This window comes from Amphiura filiformis, chromosome 10, assembly GCF_039555335.1.
Source record: "Amphiura filiformis chromosome 10, Afil_fr2py, whole genome shotgun sequence".
NCBI classification, from domain to species: Eukaryota; Metazoa; Echinodermata; class Ophiuroidea; order Amphilepidida; family Amphiuridae; genus Amphiura; species Amphiura filiformis.
In genome coordinates this window covers 7,496,436-7,521,446 of record NC_092637.1, presented here as the reverse complement: position 1 = coordinate 7,521,446, position 25,011 = coordinate 7,496,436, and the positions used below count along the sequence as shown (strand labels likewise).

Here is a 25,011-nt window from a genome sequence, read left to right as displayed (position 1 = left end):
ATGGAGATAATTAGCAGTAATTTCCTTGCACAGGGGAATTTCATGCAGGGATATGAGTATCCCTGTTCTAACCCTAACGGCCTAAGGGCTTTTCGGCGACGGGAAGGGAAAGAAGGAAGGAATAAAGAGAGAAAAGAAAGAAAGAAGTTGTTTGCTCTGGGTGGGATTCGAACCCGAGACCCCTCGCATACAGTCGGCGACACCTTGCCACGGGTCTTGGGCTTTGCTGGCGAAACCGTGCCTATATATCACTTAGTGCGATTGCGTCATCACACCATGTGTGCATAAATCAGGTAGTATTTTGTAGTACACGGTACGGTTATAGGGTTAAGCTAGCTCAATTTTTGTCCACAACCAGTACAGACACTGCCTGGGCTGGAACTCATACCATCAAGTACTCACGCTTCCAGGGTCCAGGTGTGGACGATTTCAGAATTCCAAACACAACTAGTTTTGGGCCAAATCGTGCAAAATTCAACTGGATTTGATAACTTTCAACAATTTTCAGGTGGAATTCCACATAAAACTAGCAAAAATATCCAGCTGGGGGATACCAATGCAGTGGTGCTAGATCCCCATTTAATAACACTTCAGCATAAGTATGGGATAAATCTGGGTATGTGTTCAAGGATTACATCACCATCATTCTGTACAGGTGCAATACCCCAATCAGCCTTCATCTAAAATAACCATCACAGCCCAAGATATCACATAAAACATTTCAGGATCATTCTGAAATCAGTTTGCAAAGGTGTACAGGGATCATTTCACCATTTGTATGTGGCTACAGTACCCAATCAGCCTATGTATGAAATAACCGTAACAGCCAGGATCAACTCCATGAGTTGTATGGGCAAACAAGGTCACAGTCAAACAGCAGTATCATTCTGTGACAAACCTTTGGACAGGTGCAGTACCCTAGTAAGCCTACACCTATAACAACCTTCACAGCCACAGGGGAACCAGGACATTCAGGAATTTATTTTTGTCCAGATGCTTATAGAGGGCGCTTGAAAACGCATCATAACATCCACAAATGGAGATTAATACCCTATCGTCTCGATAGAGAGGAGTTGTTTTGGCCTGCCCAATAACTGGGGAGTGTTGGCCATGGGCAGGGACAGGTGATTTGGCGCGAACTTTTTTCCGTGCAATCTCAAGCATAATTGGCTATTTTTTTCCTATGGGCAGGGATACATGATTTGCACTGAAAAAAAGTTCTGCGCAATCTCCGCGCAATTTTCTATTTTTTCCCGCGCAAATTGCCTGTCCCTGGCCATGGGGGTGTTGACCTAAGCATCTACTTGAAACCTAGCTCTCATAAACTGGGCTATTCCATTTAAAATCCATACTACCCGTTTGGAAGATTTTGAAAATATCTTCCACAGGGGAGTATGAATTTCAAATGGAATGAACACATTAGCAGCTCCATTTGAAACTCACCTTCCCTCAGTAGAAGATTCAGGTTGAATCTCTCTCAGAGGGTGTATGGAATTTAAATGGACCTGCCTAATGTGCTCATTCCATTTGAAATTCATATTCCCCCTGAAATTTCCAAAATCTTTCACAGGGGTAGTGTGGATTCTACACGGAAAAGCTCATATCTCATTACTAACCTATGAATGAATCAATCAATCTATGTTAAATATTACAAGTCACATACGATATAAAAATCACGATGCATAAATATCAATCAAATTTCTTTACGGATTTTTAGTCAACAAAGGCAAATTTTGTTCTTCATATCAATTGATAGCTATTATGTTACATCATATGTACATTATGATACCATCATAAAACTTGTTGTCTATATCGTTAAAAAACACGATTTCTTAAACATGATAAAAGCTTATTCAATCCTTGTTGAGAGCACGCCAAAACAATACTATAATTGTTACCATGGATTCTATATTGAAACTGCAATATTAATAATTTACAAATGTACACAACCTGCATAAAATATATTTAAAATATACTTCCGTCTCATATAAAAGTTCTATTTTATTCCGCAGGCTAATCATTCAAAAGCATTTGGCCTATAGTTTTATAATTCTGAAAAATTAATGAGATTTTTTAGAATTGCTAACTCCTAGGACTATATGCATAATTTAGATTTATGATAAAACCACCAAAATAAGCCTTCTAACTATGAGATTATCTCCATTCTGATATTTGTAAGAAAGCTTTGATTTCGACGTACAATTTTTTATAAAATTGTTAGAAATTTCAAAACTGTTAAGTTTATTACCATATTTTGAATTAACATGAGATATGCATAAAAATGAGTCCAAAATGACTGGTATTTTGGTCCGCGGTTCTTGAGATAGCTCTCAAAATTTTGTGATTTCACCTCAAAACCCTCTGACCGACTTTATATGTTAATACCTATCACTATGCATAATGCATTAAAATAGTTATGGTTGGTTTACCTACATCAAGTTAAGAAAATATAGACACTTATATTATACAAACAAAATACGATCTTATCGAATATATTACAATTTCAAAATATACAAATGTAAACATGATTATTCAAGTAAATAGTTAGTAAGACACATCATGTAAATACAAGAAAAAAGGTTGAGATAATTGCATTTTGTGATTTGCCAATCAAAATACCGGCTAAGTTAAAACAATCAAAAGTATTTCTAGAAACTCTCAGCAGAATTTCTGAATATTTGGTGTGGAATTGACGTTTTGAGTAAAGTGATAAAATGTTGACTGCTATCTTAAAACATGTGTAATAAAAGCTTACAATCATTATCACCACATCTTCCCAACTTTGTCAATAAATATATCATGCGAACACCTGCGGATGAAATTGTTAAAATATGAACAAATAATAAATGAGATGTAGATGAAACATATTTATAATGATTGTGTTTTTCCCACACTTCACAAGCCATAATTCCAACTCTTCAATTCCAAGATATTAATTACTCTTTATCAGTGGCGGCACCACAATATTTTTTCAGGGGAGCATGGGGGGGGGGGCAAAGTGAATTTAAGGGGGTGCAAAATCGACAAATTTGGAAATTTACGTAATTTTTGTTGGGGGGTTGCCTCAAAAGTGGGGGAGGAGCAAACAGGGTGGGGGCAAGAAAAATATTTGGGGGGGTGCTCCCTTGCCCCCGTAGTGCCGCCACTGCTCTTTATCATGTTTATCAACAATGGCAGCACCGAAGGGGAGGGCATACCCTATCTGGAGCTTTATCCCCCCCCCCCCTGAAAAACAATGTCACATGAAATTTTAATTTGGGTCAAACATGCCCAATTTAGGATTTTTTCACCTCAAAAGAATAATTTTGCCCTCTCCCCTGCCCTTGCTATCCAAATAAATCATGCCAACACTTTTTATCAACCAGATAAATCTGATTTTAAATATTGATCCAAGACAACTGGATTTTAATTACGTTATTTGACATCAAGTGCTGCAGCTGCTTAATTACATCACATAAACTGGCCTCAAAAAGAAACTTATAATTTTTCACAAGGTCATATCTTGAAATCCTCTCCATAAAAATGAACAAAATTGCACACAGGATTACTTCAATACTCTACTCTAAACACTGGTCAGTAACCAAACAGTTGTCCAACTGACACAACAGCAAAATGCACTGACATGGAACACCTTCCTGGACCATATTCACAGCCCAACAGATTTCTTTTGCTGGGTTGGACAACTGCTGGTTACTGGCATGTATTTAGAGTAGAGTATTGAAGTAATCCTGTGTGTAATTTTTGTTCATTTTTATAGGCAGGATTTTAAGATATGACCTTGTGAAAAATTATAAGTTTCTTTTTGAGGCCTGTTTATTTTGAAAATTGATTTCTTTTTTTAGAGATTGAAAACTTTTTGCATAATTATTGTGAGATATTTTGCTTCATTAATGGGCTATTCTAGCTGAAATCCATACACCCCTATGGAAGATGTGATATTAATGTCCTTGTGTATAGATTTCAAACAGAGTTGTCCATTCAGGTAAACACATTTGAAATTCACACTCGTCGTGTCTTCCACAGGGGGTGTATGGATTACATGGAATAGCGCAATGTTATTCAAATCTGAAAAAAAATGTATACATCATTCAGACAAATTCAAATAAAGTTTTAGAAAGTTTTGTCTGAAAGAAATAAAGCTTGGCAGAAATCTAACTAAAAAATATCAATATAAATTAAAAGAAATTGTGTGAAAATAATGTGACAGAGGATTAAATACCAGAAATAACATGTGTTAGGTGCTGTTATTATAGTGTCATGCCGTTTGTTAGGAAAGAAATGTTCCTTCAAATTTGCAGGTGCAAGAGAATTGTTAAACAATTGGAAAATAATGGTACACTTTATTGGGCTATTCCAGTTAAAACTCCATACACCCCCTATGAAAACATGACTTTAATGGCCCCACAGGGTGTGTGAATTTCAAATGGATTTTCTGAATGAGCAACTCCATTTTGAATCTACACCCCCTGTGTAGCTTCTCATCTTCTCTGGTCTTCCATAGGGGATGTATGGATTTCAACTGGAATAAGCCATTTTGGAGCAGATGACACTGAATAGGTGGCTCCATTTGAAATTCACACTCCCTGTGCAGAAGATTAAGGTCATGTCTTCTACAGGTGTATGGATTTTAACTGGAATAGCCTAAATCTGCTCTCAAAGTAACAGGCAGTATCTGCTTTTCCGGATTTTTTTAAAAGTTAAAAAAACCCACAGAAACGCATAAAATTTTGATGCCGCCCTTTTAATCTAAACATTTGTATCGTCAAATGAGTATGAACGTGTGACAGTGGAATAGGCCTGTGATGTGGGTGTCTGTTGTCTTACGTCTTGACAGAGGATCGTCCGACGGAACGCCTGCCGGAATCTGGCTGACATGACGTTGTAGAGAATCGGGTTGATCGTAGAGCTGGTATACAGAAGCACGATGGATATATGGTACAGTCCCTTGTGGTATATATTCAGCATTGTATCTGACCAGTTATCGTAGTTGAAACTTGGCATGAGTCGGATGATATGGAACGGTAACCAACAGATGGCGAAACACAGCGCCACCAATGCTGTAAAGAGAGAAAAAAAACGTATGATTAGGCCATCTTAAAAGGGCATTTCGTGATCCACAGCCTCATCCCCCCACTTTTCTCTGGCTACATGTTTATGTACCAAAAATTTCTTGCACTTTAATTCGTTTAGCAAAAATATCGTCGAATTTGAACGAAATTACAACAGTGGCCTGTGTAATACACATAATCATGCATAACTCGCCAACGCAAAATCGGAATCAACTGAAATTTTGGGAATAAGCTTTTTGCGTGGATATCTACTGAAAATGTTATAAAAAGTGGATGCTAGGATCACAAGATCCTCCTTAATTAAATCCTGTGTCTCAAAGTTTGTGAAAAATTGAAAACCTAATGCAGAATGTAGTTCATTTTATTGGGTTTTTTTTTTCATTTTTAAAAGCTTTCGGACAAGCATTTTGTGCAAAAAGTATCCAATATTGAAAAATTGATGTCAAATTCTGCCACCATTTGACAGCGTTGTTTTTTAAATCCAATTCCGTCAGCTCTTATGGGTTCTGTCCCTATAGAATGTCCTGCAATGATTTTTGGCATTCTGTTTCGTGATTAAAATTTGCGACCAAATTGGAAACTTGAAATCAAATACGATTTTGAGTTTTATTTTCGCCTTTTTGTTAGAAAATACAAAAAAAAACCAAGACATAAAAAAATGAATTTCTTGATTTTCAAAGAGGATAATGCACACAATTTTACTAACACGCACAGCAGCTTTGAGACACAGGATTTAATTAAGATTGCCTTATATTCTTTTTCTAATTATATTCAGTTTCCTCTTGTAGCGAGCATTCATTCCCCGTGGCATTGTGTTTATTTGTTCTTGTGCAGGATACGTAGCTCATTACCCACTTTACTTGTCTTATGCTGGGGGAACAATTAAGTATCAGTAATGATCTTCTTCACTAATTTACTTGTGTTATACATGTTTGTCTGTATTTTATACTGACTGCTTACATTAGACCCAGTTTTAACCACCGTCGGTGGCATAGATTTCTTTTTGACATTGAGTGGAAGAAGTTGGAAAAATTTCTCGAAGTATACTGAATCCAGCCCCTATTGGCTCCAGAATAAGTTTATGGAACAAATGCGTGCGAAGTGCGTGAAAATTTTTGCCATTTTGAAGCTAAAATTAGCTTAAATTGTTGAAATATCATGGTACACAAGTATAATAAATGTGTGCGAAGCGCGAACAAAATTGCACTTTGGGGGCTAAAATGGCCAAATATGACGTTAATTTGGTCAGAAACCCACATACAGCCGTCAACATTGGGGGAATGATTGTATGGACCATCCCCCCTGGCAAAATATTGGGCAAAAAATCCCCCCATCCCCCGGGATCTACGCCTATGACCATCGTGTATCAATGGGAGCTGGTAGCCTAATGGATAGAGCATCCATCTAGAGATCGGAAGGTCGTGGGTTCGATTCCCATGCCGGCATATTCCCTTGCTTTTTTTTCATGTGGGTTGTGTGCCGGTCGGTGTTTATTTGTTGTCTAGTTTAATTGTAACACTTTGGGTTGGTAAACTGTTCTTTCTTTCTTATGAGTCCAGACTACTGTGAATCTAAAGTGATTTCAAAATTGTAACGTTCCAATATTGTACGATTGGAATCAGCATGAACAACAAGGGCGGCGGAACGGGGGGCTAGGGGGCCAGTGGCCCCTCCACTTTTGACTGGGGGCCTGGCCCCCACTTTTAACCCATAATATGCTGTGTGTAACATGTCCTGGTGAACATAAAAATCAAATCTCTATTCTAGACCCTTAACATGCTTAAAAAAGTGTAAAAATGATGCATGAAATGGCTTCAATTGGACCTTCATTTTGCAAAATTTTCCAACTCCCCTGTATTCTGTCGGTCGGACATCCGGGCTATCTCTAGTCTCGGGCCCAAACTGCATGTGGCTCACGGTTTGTTGTGAACAACAGAAACCGGCTGTGAAGGAGGCTACATAGCGATGTTGCTGGAGTGATGTTCAATTTCGGAAAAACGACACTCGACCATGGAATTTAATTTTAAGTTTGTCAGTATATAAACGGTAAATCAAGTAAGTTTCTTTCACTCTGAAGACTTAGAAACGGTTGTTTGATTCCACTGACTATTTGCGATCGAAATTTACATTACACCAATGACAGAAATCATCAACAAAAATCGAATCAGGGACTTGTTTTCACTCGAACATCATCAACCGGAAGTGACGTGACACGGACCGACAGAATTAGGACACCCAACACTAAAAGCAATAATTTATACAATTATAGTGAAAACTTATTTTCGGATTTTTCAAACAAAAATTGTACACAATGATAGTGCCAGAATGGTCCACCAAATGGCTTCAATTGGGCCTTCAGTTTGCAAAAGTTTTTCACTTCTCAGGGGGCACATCCCCTCAGACACCCTCTGCGCGCAAGAAGCGCTGACGAGATGAGCCGCTTCGGCCATTATTTAGATTTTTTTATGCACACCGGACTGGCCCCCCACTTTCAAAATTGTTCCGCCGCCCTTGATGAACAATCCACCTTTTTTGTAACTGACCACTTGTTAATTAGGCTGGAGTTAGCGAAGCTACAGATATTAATTACATATGCCCAATTATGCAAAGCTAATTAGCCAAGTAACTATAAGGACTATCTACTATCTAGCTGAGACTGGGTATATAATGTACAAGCACAATAGAAGTATATTGTGTTTAGCATTTTGCTCATTTTAATCTGCATAATTTCTTGAAAAAATAAAATGAGCTCTAATAGATAGTGTCAAATTTGATATTTACTCACATATTTACTGATGCAAAATTGCTTAAATCATATTTGGCATCTAGCCCAGGTTGACTTGACCATTTAAGAGCATTTTTTTCAAATTAAAAAATGAATTGCAGTAAAATCATTCACATAAACAAAATGCGCATAACAGTTTACGGAACACAAACTTGTTTTCTTAACTTGCGCATTCCATGCATAACCAATTACCATATGTGGGTCACTATCGCCGTACTATAAAAAAAATTTTGCACTACATTTACTTTTGCGCTACCACGAAAACAGCAGCACACAAATATATTCCTTTTGTGTTTAGGTCAATGTAAGGAAACTTAGAATCACAAATTTAAAAACAAGGAAAACAGTTAAAAATTGGCAAAACGCAAAAATGTAATCGCGTGAAAATGTCCACTTTTATAATACTTTCTTTTTCTTTCAAGAAACAGCTCAAACACCTACATCCAATGTACATTGGGTTGCCAAACAAATTCAGCCTGAATCGTGGGCAAAATAATTGAAAAATCACCCAATTTTTCTCTTAATCATTGGTTTCTACGAGGTAGGAAACTGTCAGAAATCGCAGGAACCAATGTTGAAAAGTTGCCCAATTTTGTTCTAAACCATTGGTTTCTATGGGACAGGACATTGTCAAAGGTTTCATGGAAAATCTTCAAAAGTTGCCCAATTGGGCTACCAAATCGCGGGTTTGGCAACCCAGCATATAAAGTAACTTGCAATTTATTCCAAAATTCCTATTTATTCCAGCATTGTCTGCTTGGTTTACCTCTTATGTGGGGACCTGGTCAAGGTGGTATTTTTCCTAGAAGTGCAGTTTGTCTTACATGGACATGTGACATACAGTAAGCCAAAAAATTAAGGTACCAGTTATGTTTACCCCCTGTATATCCTAAACAAACACAAATATGTCATAATTGGAACCAGCAGCCAATAGCTGCATCTTTTAGCTCGAATGTAAGACCTCATTCATTGAAATTGTTTAAGAAATAAAGACACGACGATCCAAAACCCCAAGGAAGGTGCCAACTTAAAAGTTGCAGTTTCCTCCATTGCGTGCGCTATTGATTTGTACACAAACCAGTCGCGAACAAGGGAACTACCGCCGTGCTTCCATTGATTAGAATATTAAAACTAGCATCATGCTTTCATTGATTAGAACACAAAAGTGCAACTTTTGATTTGATTTCGTCCCTTCGGTAGGTTTTAGATCACCGTTCTCAACCAATTTCAACAATAAGGTCTTGAATCAGAGCTAAAGGGTTCAGGTATTAGCTGCTTGTTTTAATTTTGACATATTTGTCTTTATTTAGGATATACAGGGGTGAACACAACTGGTACCTTAATTTTTTGGCTTACTGTATTATAACCCTCTCCACACGGGTGTTGACTGCAGACGACAACTTGTAAATTTTCCCATTTTGAAGTACGAAGTAAAGTACACAGAAACGCACATGCTGTAATGTCAACTGGAAATAAAACACTGCTAGGCGCACACAAATGCATGAGCGTCTTAATACGCATGATATGCTTCCGCAAAATGTGCGTACCTTCGATCCTTCATACTTCAAAGTAGACAAACTGTAAAATTTTCTTTAAAAATTCAAAAATTCCAGAATTGTACATTTTCATGAATATGTTTGGAATCAGCATGAAAAAGGCATAAAAATGAGTACAAACAATCCTAGCATTGGCTCAGCGGTTCTTGAGATAGCTCTAGATATTTCAGGCCTGTAGCCAGGCTTCTTGAGTTAGGTGGTTCCTTTTTGCAGATTTATGTTAATTATTATAGACTGATGTAAGTAATGGCTGCAAATGCGGTGCAAGGGGTGTCTGAGAAGGGATGTGCCCCCTCAGAATTTGAAGAATTTTGAAAAATGTAATCCCAATTGAAAGCATTTGGTGCAGCATTTTGACATTATTTTCAGGAATATATGGGTTCAATATATTATAGCAAAGAGGTCAATTAGTGTGGTTGAAACAAGAAAAAGTTGAATATCAGGTCTAGGGGGTTCGAAGAATTTTGAAAAATGAAGTCCCAATTAAAGGCATTTGGTGCACCATTTTGACATTATTATCAGGAATATAATTATGTGTTCAATAAATTATAGCAAAGAAGCAAAATAGCGTGGTTAAAGTTTGGTGCAAATTTGGTGCGTTATTTCATCACAAATAATATCAATTATTTTCTTATGATCTTACGTTATATCACTTCCTTCATCTCTGAACTAAGCTTTCTCGGTCATCATTTTTTGCACACAAAATAATTTGATAACAATCTTCAAATCTAGATGAGACACAGAGCCAAACTACTCTGCTATTAGACCCTCCCTCGGGTCCATGGAGAACGACCGGTAATGTAGATTACATAGCATTAAAAATCAACCCAATACATGGACCCTACCAGTCTGTAAGCAATCTGCCTTCCAGCTCCCAGTACTTTGTGGGAATTCACTTTTACGGATTTGGGGTCACACAATCTTTCTATATACCACGTCCATGTTTTCACTACATTAACGATTGTGTATGCGCCTATTCAACCTTATTGTATCTGACCAATCAACGCAGCTTGGCAGCGCTGGGATATTTGAAAAGGCTTCCTAGCTAAATAATGTGCAAACATTTGCAAACCGCACGCGATAATATACATAATATGGACAATAGGCCTAAGTCCGAGTCGAGTGGTTGCCTTTTATTATTGCGCTGCACATGGGTCTATCAGACACGTGCCACTTGAGCTCAATACCTCTCAGTTGTTGACAAGTGTCCCATCCGATCTTGCGTCACATCCCGCGGCATAGCTTTGTGTTTGAATTGAAACTGGGGCGGGGCTTTCGTAATTTACATCGGAACCAGGCTTCGTTGAACGATTATTTGGAAGGGAGATCTCAAACAGATTGGACCAGTCGAGGATTCAGCGCTCAATGGACTTTCGCGTTCACTTATAATACGAGTATGTTTCTATATTGCTGCACTGACTGTGTGTGTAATCAGTGGCATCGATTTGTGGATGAAGAGGAATGGGGTTTTGGCATTGAGAAAACTAAGGGGGGGGGGTTAAAGGACTTTGGCATTTTTTTCATAGGGCATTATGTAATTATTTATTGTTACATTATCCAGAGATGAACCGAACGGAGACTGGGGGCCAGTCTACTCTGCTATATTTATTGCATTAGACACAAAGACATAATTCATAAAATTATGACTTTATGATGTCCTCCTATAGAACTGCATGGTAAACAGCCAAAATAACCAGTAAGGTTTCTTTTACTTTACATTGTTATTTCAGCTCAAAATGGACAAAATAGAAACCCTTCCCTACAATTTTTACTAGTATTATTTCAGCATTTTGAGTATAGAATAAAAAATTAAAAATTTGAAGGAAATCATACATTAAAGGGGTATTTTGTGATCCAAGCATCTTCTTTTTATGACATTTTTCAGCTGATATCCACGAAAAAAGCCTATTCCCAAAATTTCAGTTGATTCCAATTTTGCGTTTGCGAGTTATGCATGATTATGTGTATTACACTGTTCCATAGACAATGTGTTGTAATTTTGTTCTGGTATACCAGAACAAAATTCAAATTTCACGATATCTTTGCTAAAGGAATTAATCTGCAAGAAATATTTTGTACATAAACATGTAGCCAGAGGTTTCCAGTGATATAAAATTTTTTGAGAAAAGTGGGGTGATGAGGCTGTGGATCACGAAATGCCCTTTTAAAGCTTTAAATCATCATTTATATTTTCCACATACAAAACTTCCTGCTAATCTAATTCAAAAATAACAATTTTTATGCTGAAATTGCCATTTCGCCCACATTACCATGTTCTCCTTTTTGTGTGTGAACATTTTAGAGGATTCAATCGAACCCCAAACCACCATCCCCCAACTACGGGCCTGTATTTTGAGAAAATATACCAAACAGCTTGGACTATATAATTTTTGCAAAATGCAAATACACATCATTTTCAGATTTTTGAGATAAGGCCGCAAACATGTGGTCCATAATGCTGGCTTTATGTCACCCTACTTTGGGAATTCCAATTTATGCCTCCACCGCAAGGCAGACTGTTTCTTTTGCAATGACCGCCTGTCGTACCACTTCTAGGTGCTGTAATGGGCTATTCCAATTGAAATCCACACTACCCCTGTGGAAGATTTTGGAAATACATTCCACATGGGGAGTAAGTTTTTCAAATGTAATTGGTCAGAGTTAATCATTTTGATACCCATACTCCCCTGTATTATGGTTTTACCTATATATTTTCCATAACTGGAGTGAGTATTTCAAATGGAAGTTACCCAATTGCCTATTCTATTCAAAACTTATACTCCCTTTGTGGAAGACTTTAGCTAAATCTTCCACAGGGGTAGTGTGGATTTTAAATGGAATAGCCCAATTCTTGAATGGATAGGTGGATTGACTTCGGATATTCTAGATTAGGTAGTCTACGGTCAGAAAATCCACCTCATTTTGGGAGGTCTAATTTGGTTATTTGTTATTATATCAATGAATTTGCATATTTTGCACTGAAATTGAAATGAAATGAAAAAATGTTAGGAGGAAAATCCCCCCTGGCGCTGCACTGCTTGAATGGACAGGCAGATTGACTTCAGAAATTCTACGATAGTTAGGCAACGTTTAGAAACTCAGGCTACTTTTGTGGTCAAAATTGCATATGTGACCCGCTCCCACAAAACCAAGTCACTAATTTTGAAAATAGAGTTTTTGATGTCATCATTTAGTATAGGTCTTCAGCTTTCTTTTGATACTAAAATGTTTCTGGGACATTTGGTCCTCATTCTACGGTCTTTCAACGGGAAGGGGGAAGCGACACATAAAGAAATGGCAAATGCAAGAAAAGTGGCTTTAAAGTTGTTAAATGACATGTTAAAGCCCTGGTTTTGGCTCAGAAAATGCTAGATGTGGGTGCTTTAGACGTAAAAGAATATTTTGTTTTCAATGGTAGGTTAAAGTAAACATATTAAGGAATCAAAAAATAATAAAAACTGAAAAATCAAAATCTGCAAGGTTTTTCACAGATTTCCCAACTTTAACTGGCCGTATCTCGAAATGGCTGAGTGCGACTTATGGCGGGTTTCGTCAGAGCAGGTCACATATTTGTTGTTATGATAATGAGTTAAATTGCATTTTTTTCAAATATCTTATTTTCAGCAACAACAAAAAAAAAAACCTTTTTTTTTGGGGAGGGGGGGAATAATTTGCATATTTTGTTATTTTGATAATGAGCTAGTGGTTTTTTATTTCAAATTTGCTATTTTCAATTTTTTTTTCACTTTTTTTTTTTTTTCAAAAATATTTTCTTTTGAAGTTTTTTGTCTTCTTTGAATACCGTAAACGTTCGCCTATAATGGCGCCCCTGGGCTTCTTTGCCATGGGGTAAATTTCATATACAAATAGAGAGCTCCCTTCTCTAAAAATCCCAACAAGAATTAAGGGTATGTGCCCTTATTTGCTGGTGGGATTTTTATGGGAGGGCACTTTTAGTTTGTGTCTAAAATTCCAGTTATGTCAAGGGAGCCTATAGCGCCATTAGGCGAACGTTTACGGTATTCATTCATTATGATGAGTTGATTTCTAATTTGCACATTTATTTTACAACTTTTATTTCAATTTTTTATTCAAACTTTCAATTATTAACACTATATAAGCAACACTTTTTAAACACCTAACACCTTTATTTAACAAATAATTTCATTATAAAAATTGTGACATGTAACATTTATTAATACTTATAAATTAATAAAACTAATTTGAAGTCAAAATGTTAAATTTAAATGCTTTTGTAACACTTGCACACATGTTCACATATAAAAAGAGAACACTTCTATTAAACTTAAAACACTTTAACATGTTAGTGAAGATGGGTTAACACACGTGTTAAAATGTTTATGTCAAAATAAGTGTTAATAAAATGTTAAATGTTAAAAGTTAGTGTTAGTGGAATTATGTGTTAATAAATGTGTTAAGTGTTAACAAAGTGTTGCTCAAATAGTGTTATATGTGTTATTATATCAACACTTTTGGAAGTGTACTCTGTCTCTTTTGGCCTTTTACAGAGTGTGATATAGGACTATACTTCAAGCAAAAGTGCAAAAATCTCAGTTGTTATGATTTTTTTTTAAAGTTTCCGATTCAGTGAGAGCGACTTTGATATCGGGCTATTAGAGTTGAAATACATACACCCCCTAATGGAAGACATGATCTTAATCTTCCACACAGAGGGTATATATAGATGTCAAACGGATTCACCCATTCCATAGAGGGTGTATGGATTTCAACTGGAATAGCCCCTTGTTAATGCTCTGCGTGCTAGCCATAGGGATCAAAATAAAAAGTTTTGAGACATTTTCTCAAAATATCAAGAGCTATCTTAAGAACCTCTGAACCAATACCAGGCTTGTTTGTACTCATTTTAATACATTTTTCATGCTGATTCCAAATATGGTCATGAAAATTTTTGATTTTTTCAAAAATAATTTGTCATCTGCAGTCAACACCCATATGGAGAGAGTTAAGGATATGTCTTCCATAGGGGGTGTATGGATTTAAACTGGAACAGCCCATTGTTAATGCTCTGTGTGTTAGCCATAGGGATCGAAATAAAAAGCTATCTCAAGAACCACTGAACCAATACTAGGCTTGTTTGTACTCATTTTAATGCATTTTTCATGCTGATTACAAATATGGTCATGAAAATGTATAATTCTGAAATATTTGATTTTTCCAATTTGAAATTTGTTACCTGCGTGGAGAGGGTTAATAATAGGGTGAGACTTACCCAGCATTTTTACAATCTGTCTCCTTGTTTTCTCCACAGAATCCTCAGCTTTTTGGTGTGTTTCATCTGGTATTGAACCATTCTTTTTTGTTCTGATTTTATTAGTTGTAGTCCTTGAGCTCCTACGCATTTTTACTTGAATGTTAGATCCGTATAATACTCTGGCAATAAGTGAGTATAATATGGAGATGACGGTCATTGGTATAAGAAAAAGCACCGTTAACGAAAATCTGTAAAAATTGTCGACACGTTTGTTCCAAATAGTATCCTGAACGTGACAGAACATTGATTCCGGAATGCCGGGACACACTTCCCACGTGTGATATGCGATAAATAACGGAAGGCAGACGGTAAACGAAAAGAACCAGATGGAGATGATTATTTTGGTGGCTCGCGATTTTGTGACTAGCGACTTGGCCTTGATCGGATGACAGATGGCGATGTAACGTTCAACAGTGAAAGCGGTGATATGAAGAACTGTGGTATATGTGCAGGCTTCTATAAGGTAATAACGCACACGGCACAAAAAGTCGCTGTAGACCCACGGCCACGCAGAAAGCGCAAAGGCGATCTCAGTTGGACCGGTAAGCGATAATATGAGTAAATCAGAGAATGCCATGCTAACTAAATAATGTGATGAGGTCTGTAGTACTCGATTCCGAAATATAACGATTATTGTGAATAAATTGCCTAAGAATCCAATTGTTACTAGTAAGCCAAGAATTACAACGAATGGTATAATGAAAGAGTACGAATAGTGAGGTTCTCCCAGTAAATGAACTAAATACTCGATAAGTTCTTGGCCGGTAGCGTTGTACATTGCCATCGGACAAGTACCGATATTGAAGCACATTGACGTGTTTATTTTCAGTTGATCAAGCACCTTATCGCTTCCATTGGCCATTTCCTTTAATTTATCCAGCGGAACATCACACATAAAATCTTCGTAGTTGAAGAAGCTTGATCCTATCGATTCGCCCTCCATATAAGGTAGCTCGGCGGAGGACACCGTTTGAACTACGCTCGCCATGGTGGGAAACACCTCCACGGTGATTTTGCAGATAAACTGTAGTAGACGACTAATGAATAATGACTATGATTGGTTTAACTCCACAAAGACTGGATGCAGTCATACAAACATCTGATTAAGGAATGTTAATATGACTAATGACTAATGACTAATGACTATTCCGACTAATGACTATTCCGTAGTAAAAGTATGCCACACTTTGACATATAAACTGCACAATCGCATGTTAATCCAATGAATAATGACTAATAGTAGTTTGACTAATGATAAAATTAGTCAATATTACGATCCCAATTTCAGATCATATTATATAATATTGTTAAAACACACTACATAAGTTGCTATACAAAATGACGAAGTATATCCACTGCATGAATTGCACTTGATAAATATATATATCAGCTTGAAATATGTTAGCTCCACTTATAACAACGTAATAGGAGTTACACCGCAATGTTTCTTCTAATCTCATAAATATTTTACAAATTGAACACTGTTGTCGAGAGATAAATGCTACGGAGATTAAATCCAATACAGGCACGTAAATTTAAATAATTTTCTTGCAATATTTTTTTTTTCAAAGCAGCTCTCCACTTAGTTGGTCTGTAAGTGATGTGCTTGTCATTATCACCAAATTCACTCCGAATAGCTTCCGAATCCAAATAAGAAGTATCTTCTAAAGCGCAGAAGTAGCTCGTATATCCTTAGGTAGTGTAGTTTGGGTCAAAAGTGCACTTTTTACAAAAATTTTCACCAATTCTCTGCCAAATTTGTTCAAAATCCAGCAAAGAACAAAAACCATAGAATGTAGAAGTATTATTGTGGTTAGTAGAATTCTGGAAGTTTCCGTTAAAAAATAACGACCAATTATTGTGAAATTTGCTACAAATATGGTAGCAAAATCACCTCAGTAGAGTAATAACAATACTAGCCATTGCATTCATCCATATTATTGATAAAAATCATCCACTAATGGAAAAAAGTCATTCCAATACATCAAAATGTCATCTCAATTGAACCAATATCTTCTTCTTCACATTACTCGACAAGAAGTAACCATATTACCTCTGTTTTCAAAATTATCCTTGTAAAATCATCCGTTGATTACTTGATAACTTCCCGTTAGAAAAAAAAATCCACTTTTTTTGTCGTCAATAAACCACCACTAATGGCGTTTAATAAATCGCAAGAATATCACCACTCTTGTTTGTTTGTTTGTTTGTTTGTTTATTCCCAAGGTTGAAGTCAATTCACTGAGCCAAGTTCTAACATTGAGAACTAAAAGTCCATTATCTCCGTCATTGTTTGAAGCAGAAATTGTGCATCACTTTTCCACATCAATATTGCATGGGATTTCGTTGCTGACTCCCTGGCAGTGGATGTACCAATGAGGCGTGTGCTACGGCTTGCTATACTACCATGTACTGCTTCACCTGCCAGAAACTCTCAGTGTGCTCAAATGGTGATTACTTGCGTGAGATGGTATACTGCAAAATCTGTCTGCTGCCACCGTGTGTTGGGATGTAGACAGGTGGTAATGATCACTGTTATTTCTCTGCCTGTGACTGGCCACTGTGTCTCTGATTCAAACATACATATCCTTGTAGAGTGTTAACGTTGTGTTTGCGTGTCTGGAAATGGAAAAAAACAAAACACATTTATGGTGAGATTTTGAATGATGCGTACTAGACTAACAAATAATGTTAATGGCAGTGCAGTTTCCAGCAGCTATATTTTCCTAACATATGCTAGGAAATTGTACAATTTTACAGTATCAAAATAAAATACTGTACAAACAGTGGTGGCACCAGGATATTTTTATGGGAGGGGGGGGGAGGGGGGGCATGGGGGAGGTGAATTTCAGGGGAGGTAAAATTGCAGCAAAAAAGTGAAAATTTACTTCATTTGGGTTTTTTTCCTCAAAAGTGAGGGGGCAAGAAAAATATTGCCCCCCAGAAAGCACCGCCACTGTGTACAAATATAATACTCTCACATCCCTGCTTAAAACTGTAAACCAACAGCTTTCTGAAACAATATCTATTACCATGAAACTCTACAGTGCCAAAAACAGCCATGCACTCATAATAATTATTTCATACAGCTAAAAAACCCAAAATTTGTAAAACTCAAAATTACAGTTGCAAAACTGTTGTTTTTTTCATTGCCTAAGGACAGATTTTGCCAGTCAGCATGCATTGGGCTATTCCAGTTGAAATGCTTACACCCCCTATGGAAAACATAACCTTAATCTTCCACACAGGGAGTGTGAATTTCAAATGGTCTACCTGAATCCATTTGAAATCTATACCCCCTGTGTGGGAGATTAAGGCCATGTCTTCCATAGGGGGGGGGTGTATGGATTTCAAATAGAATAGCCCAATAGCTGGAGAGGAGAGCATGCTGATTGAGCTCCCTTTTCAGAGTCATGGCTTCTTGCTTCATGCGAGGCTAGTCTGCCTCACTTGCAAGATAGATTTGAGATGGATGTGATTCATGTGAGGTGAATCCATGGCTCAATGCCAACTCTCAAGTTCCCCTTGTGGAAGATTAGAGCGGAGTCTTCCACAGAGGGGATATGGGTTTTAAACAGAATAGACAGTTTGGTCTTCCATTTGTAATACTCACTCCCATTGTGGAAGATATAGGTAAAGCTATACACAGAGGGAGTATGGGTTTCAAAATGAACTGTGGCCAATTCTGTTTGAAAACACACTCCTCTGTGGAAGACTTTTTCATTAAACTTACACAAGGGGAGGGGGGGTTAAGATTTCAAATGGAATAGTCCATTCAATTATATATATAGCAACTGCAGTTACAGGGGATGAAAACCAATAAATACAGACATAAAGAAATAAACTCATATTGTTTAACCCTATGAGAGCTACCTGCCTATTGGTCAAAAAGAGGTTTTCAATATCAATTGGTCCAATCAGCAACATTTTTAGAATAATAATTATTTCACCACACAAAAAATGGAGTGAATTATTTGCAAAGCTCCATTCTGATTGGTGATTAAAGTGAAGATATCACGTAATTGACCAATCAGAAGCAATGTTAGATCAACAGGTAGTGCTCAGGGGGTTAAAGAGATAAAATGGCAGAAACTACTCCCCATTCCAGAAAAATACAGCATTCATCATTCATAGTACTAACTGGAGTTAAAAGAAAAAGTTCACTAGTTTACTAATTTCTTGAAAAAGGGAGTTGAAAACATTTGTTGGCATGTTTTCTGACAATCAAGTCACAAAAATCAAAGATTTGGAACAAGTTTAAGCATTCAAAATCTTGAGTATGATATATGCTGAAATTTTGGTCTAAATTTCACTTTTTTGTGTTACCTTAAGGGAAGGGGTATGAACGTTTGGACAGTATTTATTGTGGGACATGAGAGCACATCAGACATATCGAATTGCATTCTGAATCGAAGAATGTCCTTCTGATATCAAATAATTTTGATTTTTGAAATTAGCAATGTAATACACATTTTATGGCAAATCATTAAAATTGATATTTTTGATATTTAACATTACTCAAGTAAACTTTATAAATCTGATGATATGTACTTAAAGTGTATGTAGGTGGGATGAAAAGCCGACGATCAATTGAAAATTTTGACCTTTCAGTATTGAAGATATGGATTTTTTCCCAAAACACCAAAAAATTAGGTCTTTTGGGGGAAAAATCCATATCTTCAATATGAAACGTTAAAATGTTCAATTGATTGTCGGCTTTTCCTCCCAGCTACATACACTTTAAGAATATATCATTACATTTATTAAATTTACTTCGAGGACGGTTATATATCAAAAATGTGAAAAATATCAACTTTTAATAATTTGTCATAAAATTTGTATTATACCGTGAATTTCAAAAATGAAAATTATTTGATATCAGAAAGACATTCTTCGTATTCAGAATGCAATTCGATATGTCTGATGTGTTCTCATGTCCCACAAAAAATGCTGTCGAAACGCCCAAAACGCTCATTCCAGATCCCTTAATGATTGGTTGTAAGAAGGAAACATGTCTTTTTCAAACATTAGAGTGCATTCATTTGAAATTAGACTTTGTATGTGTCTTCAGACTTGATTGTCACAGCATGTAAAAAACACCCCAAAAATGCATGTTTTTGGCCCTTAATTCATAAATTTGGCCAAATAGTGAAACTCAATTATTATTGCCAGTTAGTACTAAATGACTAATTAGGATTGAGCTGTATTTTACATTGGTGCACATTAATGTGGTTCTCAACTCCTGTGTGTAATGTCGCATTGTCTCAGGTGGTACTAAGGCACAATTTGTATATAATTTGATGGTATAATTATTAAGAAGGAGAAAGAATCACGCATCAAGATTGTACACCAAGTATAGCAGTATAATGATGCTAACTTGGCAGCTCATCACATAATATACAATGCCCAAGGGGCCACTTGAATATCAAGGTGATAGCATGCTCGTAAAATACAAATAAGTGTAAAGCGTGGTTCATAAGCATTATACGTAATGTACTCATTCAGGGTATCAAAAACAGTAAAAATGAGGAAAAATGGTAATTTTTTTAATCGGAATACAAGTTTAGGGTAGAATGTAACCCTCTCAATGCTGGCGTGTTGACTGCAGATTTGAATTTAAAAATTCAAAACAATTCAGAATTGTACATTTTCATGACCATATTTGGAATAAGCATGAAGAGTACATCAAAATGAGTACCAACAAGCCTAGTATTAGTTCAGTGGTACATTTCAATTTCATCGCGCGATGTTGCAATGTTTTAAAAGCATGTGGGGTCTGCATCTCCTTTTATGGTCATCCTGCTGACCTTGATTTGCCAGCAGCCAATCACAAGCATGCATGGCTGCGATATCGCAGCGCGATGCTATAAAGTTGAACAAAATCCCTGGACAAAATCCAACTCCATCATGGGCCGAAATTTCCACAGCGTGATGAGAATTTTCAGTGCCAAGCGGAGTGAGAATCAGACTTTACATTGATGCACATTAATGTAGTTCTCAACTCCCCAGTCAGTCAGAATTAATAGGTAAATTTTCACGGGAAAATTTTCTGGACACGTGACACCCATGGGCGCAGACATATTAGCATTATGGAATGTGACCCGAGCACAGCGGGTGTTCTTCCAATGTATTTGAATAGGAAGAATTCTTCCTTTGAGGCAAAATAAGTTACTTGTCGCAAGTTAATAATGTTTTGGTAAGAGTTTCCGTATATAAATATTTTTTTCCGTAGATAGATATTTTTGAAATTACGTTTTGATGATATTGTGAAAAAATTAAGATAACATAATATTCAATAAATTTGCAATGCACAAATTTCTATTAAAATTGCGGTCAAAAATACTATTCCAACGCAAAATTACTAAGACTTGAATAGCGAGGTCACCGCCGGGGGTCAGAGATCAGGCTCGAGGTTACACTCACATTGATACGCATTGGTCACGTGTCCAGAAAAATTTTCCCGTGAAAATTTACCTATAAATGTTGACTGCCTGTAGTATCACATTGTCTCAGGTGGACTGAGGTGGTACTAAGGCACAATTTGTATATAATTTGATGGTATAATTATTAAGAAGGAGAAAGAATCACGCATCAAGATTACACACCAAGTATAACAGTGGATGGTGGTTACTTGGCAGCTCATCACATAATATACATAATGTTGGATTTAGGCCTCTGATTTGCTCATGCATGCATGTTTTGTTTTCAAGGTTGTAGGCCTATATCCAATACTTGTTACATTTACAATACATCTTTTTCATGTAATATAGGCCTAAAATGACTTAATATTCTAGATATGCCTACTGGTTATAAAATTATTTCTTATTTAATATGCATTGTATACTTTGAATTTTGCATTGGTAAATCTTGTATTTTCTCTACTTACAAGGCTTGTTTGTCTTTGTTCGTTTTATTTTCCTATTGTAATAAATTTTGTTTTGCTTATTGTAAAATTGAAACATTATGTATAGGGTGCCACAACATCACGCTGTGCGTTTGGTGGCATCCTCATCCTCTGTTTTTCATACTTTTGTCATATAATTTAAAATGTTCCACACTGTTTTATACAAGAAAATATTATTCTGTATTATGTTAACATGTATTTTGAATGGATGAAATAAACTGAACTGAACTGAACTGATACAATGCCCAAGGGGCCACTTGAATATCAAGGTGATAGCATGCTCGTTACAAACAAGTATAAAGCGTAGTTCATCAGCATTATAGGTAATGTACTCATTCAGGGTATCAAAAACGGTAAAAATTAGGAAAAACAGTAATTTTTTTACATTAATCGGAATACAAGTTTAGGGTAGCATATAACCCTCCCCATGCTGGCGTGTTGACTGCAGATGAAAAGGTTTGAATTTTCTTTAAAAATTCAAAACAATTCAGAATTGTACATTTTTATGACCATATTTGGAATCAGCATGAAGAGTACATCAAAATGAGTATGAATAAGCCTTGAATTGGTTCAGTGGCTCTTGAGGTAACTCTTGATATCTACAAACTCCATGGCTAGCATACAAAGCAATAAAGTTTTAACAGTCATTCAACGCACTCAATAATTTGATGTCAACATATGTCTTCATATCAAAAAGGTTGATAGTTGATAGTGATATTAGTCAGGGTGCGCGCCGCCACGCAGCGGCGGCACGCTTGTTGCTCCTCAATGATCGCGCGATAATGCGTTTGCATAATACACGGCGAGAACTAAAATGCGACTCGGCGGCTTAGATGTTCGTGATGGTTTCGTTCATTTAAAACAACGGGGATGTCCTCACAAAAGTAACTTTAATTTTTTCTGAAAAAAGGCAGTTTTTCTCGCAAAAATTACATTAAAACTGAATAAGAATGAGAATAAAAGATAGCATTTTGTGCGCCGGCATCCACTACTCAAAATATTGGCCAGCCCATCCATTATGACACGATATTGGATAGGCAAAAGACAAAATCCTATCTTTTATTCTCTAATTACCTAGTATTTCTGACTTTCGTTCTAAATAACGCATTTATTTGTACTTCAAGTGCTCATTGCTGTTCACAATTATGTATTCTTCACTTGTGCATTATATTCTAAGAACTATCCTTCATAGTGATATTATCTGAAACGTGCATGCAACAATATAATCTAGATATGAGATACAATAAGTGCACCCAAAACAGGTGATTATTTATCTATAATCAAGAAACATTTTAGTCACCTTGGCAACAGTGCAGACTGCAACTTTGCTTGGAAGCAAATTCTGCTCTGACCAATTGTAACATATTATGCCTAGTTAATATCCTGATAAAATGGGCTATTCTATTTAAAATTCACACTACCACTGTGGAAGAATTTGGAAATATCTTCTACAGGGGGAGTATGAATTTCAACTGGAATTAACACATTAGCAGCTCCATTTGAAACTCACTCTCCCTCTGTGGAAGATTCAGGTTGAATCTTTCTCAGAGGGTGTATGAAATTCAAATGGAGCAGCCTAATGTGTTCATTCCATTTGAAATTCATACTCCCCCTGTAGAGGATATTTCCAAAATATTCCACAGGGGGAGTGTGGATTTTTAAATGTAATAGCAAAATTATATGAAATAACCAAATAGTGGCTAAACTTTGTGCAGTATCCCTATTCTATAGCCTATATTAAGCTAATTAGGCCTATACATAATTTGGCTATGACGTTTAACAATGTATATTATATTATACATAAAAAGTTGACCGACATACCCTTGTAGGGTATCTATAGACAATGAAACAATTTATTTTGTTTGGCCTTATGTGATACAGTCTGTAAAATGAGAACCTCATTTACTTTACCAAATCTTTGACCCAGCAGTGATATTTTATAATTAGGGTGAAATTGGGGTAACAGTGCACTTGGATCCAGAAGTACAAGGAATTACATGTTCTCTTTTCATTCCATTAACTGCCAAGCCATTTTGGGTAGCGCTTATTTTTTACATTGTTTGATAGTTGCATATATTTAAATGGTCAAAATTAAAGTATGGATTTTATATGTACAATGCACGTTTTAATGGTTCTGTGTTGGATCCATGTGTAGTTGGATACAGTAGCAGCACCAGGGGGGAATGCCCCCAGTCAGAATTCTTTCCCCCAGTTGTCCCCAAATGCCTCACAGTCAGAACGTTTGCCCCCAGTTGCCCTCCCCCAGTACAAACCAAAAATTACTCACTTTTTTCTCAAATTTCCACTTTTTCAGCAATTTTGCACAAAATCGGTTGATTTTGCCCTCCCTTGAAATTCACTTTGCCTCCCCAATGCCCCTCGAAAAAATATTGCTGGCACCACCGCTGGTTGGATGCACAACTTGATGGTGGATCATGTGTGTAAAAAAGTTGCTTGTTGAGCGCTTACAGGGGCATGGGCAGTTAATGGAACAAATATTATATAGGTTGATGATGTAGGTAAATAGGCCAATCTAATCCTGCCAATGATCCATATCTAATTGAAATATGTCTGTACAGCTGCAAGTCTATTAACCCTAACAGGACCAAGTACTACAAAATACTACTTGATATATGCGCTGTTCGTGCGTGCGTGGATTCAGGGGACCCGGCCCCCAAAAAAAAAAAAAAAAAAAAAAAGAGGAAAGGAGAGAAGAGAAGAGAAAGAGGAAAAAGGAGGAAAAAAGAAGAGAAAAGGAGAAGGGAAAAGGTTAAATTGCACATATAATAGGCCCATATATGCCTAAATCGCAGTTGGGTCAATCTATATAGGTCTGTGATTATTTTGCTTGACTGTGGGTCCTCTGCCCAAAAGCATGTGAAAATTACGGCGGGCCCGCCGATATATATAGGGCCCGTCACATTTGGTCACCAAAGTCAGTAGGCCTATTAAGACGGACTCCGTGTCGACTTCAATTCAACATCGATCCATGCATGCTTTAATTGCGACTCTCAAGCCTTAGGCCTATAAAGTGTCAGTGTAACATGTAAAATTTTACAAATTGAGTTCGGGCCCTTTTCTGTTTTAAAAAGCAATCATGTTATATAGTGTAAAAATGATGCACCAAATGGCTTCAATTGGACCTTCATTTTGGAAAATTTCCAAACATCTCAGGGGGAATATCCCCCTCAGACACCCCTGCGTATACAAACAAGTGCCCGTTTTCGTGTCTGTATTAAACACCCACCACTTGATGTTTAAACCAATAAATCATACAATAACAGTGAAAAAAGTGGCTTTAATTGGCCTGTCATTTCGCAAATTTGATATTTTCGGCTTTTTCAAACTAAAATTTTACACAATAATATAGTGCCAAAATGGTCCACCAAATGGCTTCAATTAGG

The 25,011-nt window shown here is 36.7% G+C and overlaps 1 protein-coding gene across 3 annotated transcripts in view; it reads right to left on the bottom strand.

Moving 5' to 3' along the window:
• The window catches only part of LOC140162456 (growth hormone secretagogue receptor type 1-like), a 78,785-nt gene extending 62,091 nt beyond the window's left edge, over positions 1–16,694 (bottom strand). For 2 of the 3 annotated variants that reach the window (XM_072185699.1, XM_072185698.1), the window contains exons 1-2: positions 14,662–16,694; positions 4,825–5,057 (exon numbers count right to left, since the gene is read on the bottom strand). In XM_072185699.1, the coding sequence (XP_072041800.1) occupies positions 4,825–5,057; positions 14,662–15,691 (1,263 nt within the window). In that variant the 5' untranslated portion in view covers positions 15,692–16,694. The remainder of the gene's footprint in view (positions 1–4,824; positions 5,058–14,661) is intronic. The other variant, XM_072185697.1, reaches the window with a different exon arrangement.
• Positions 16,695–25,011: the final 8,317 nt, after the last annotated feature.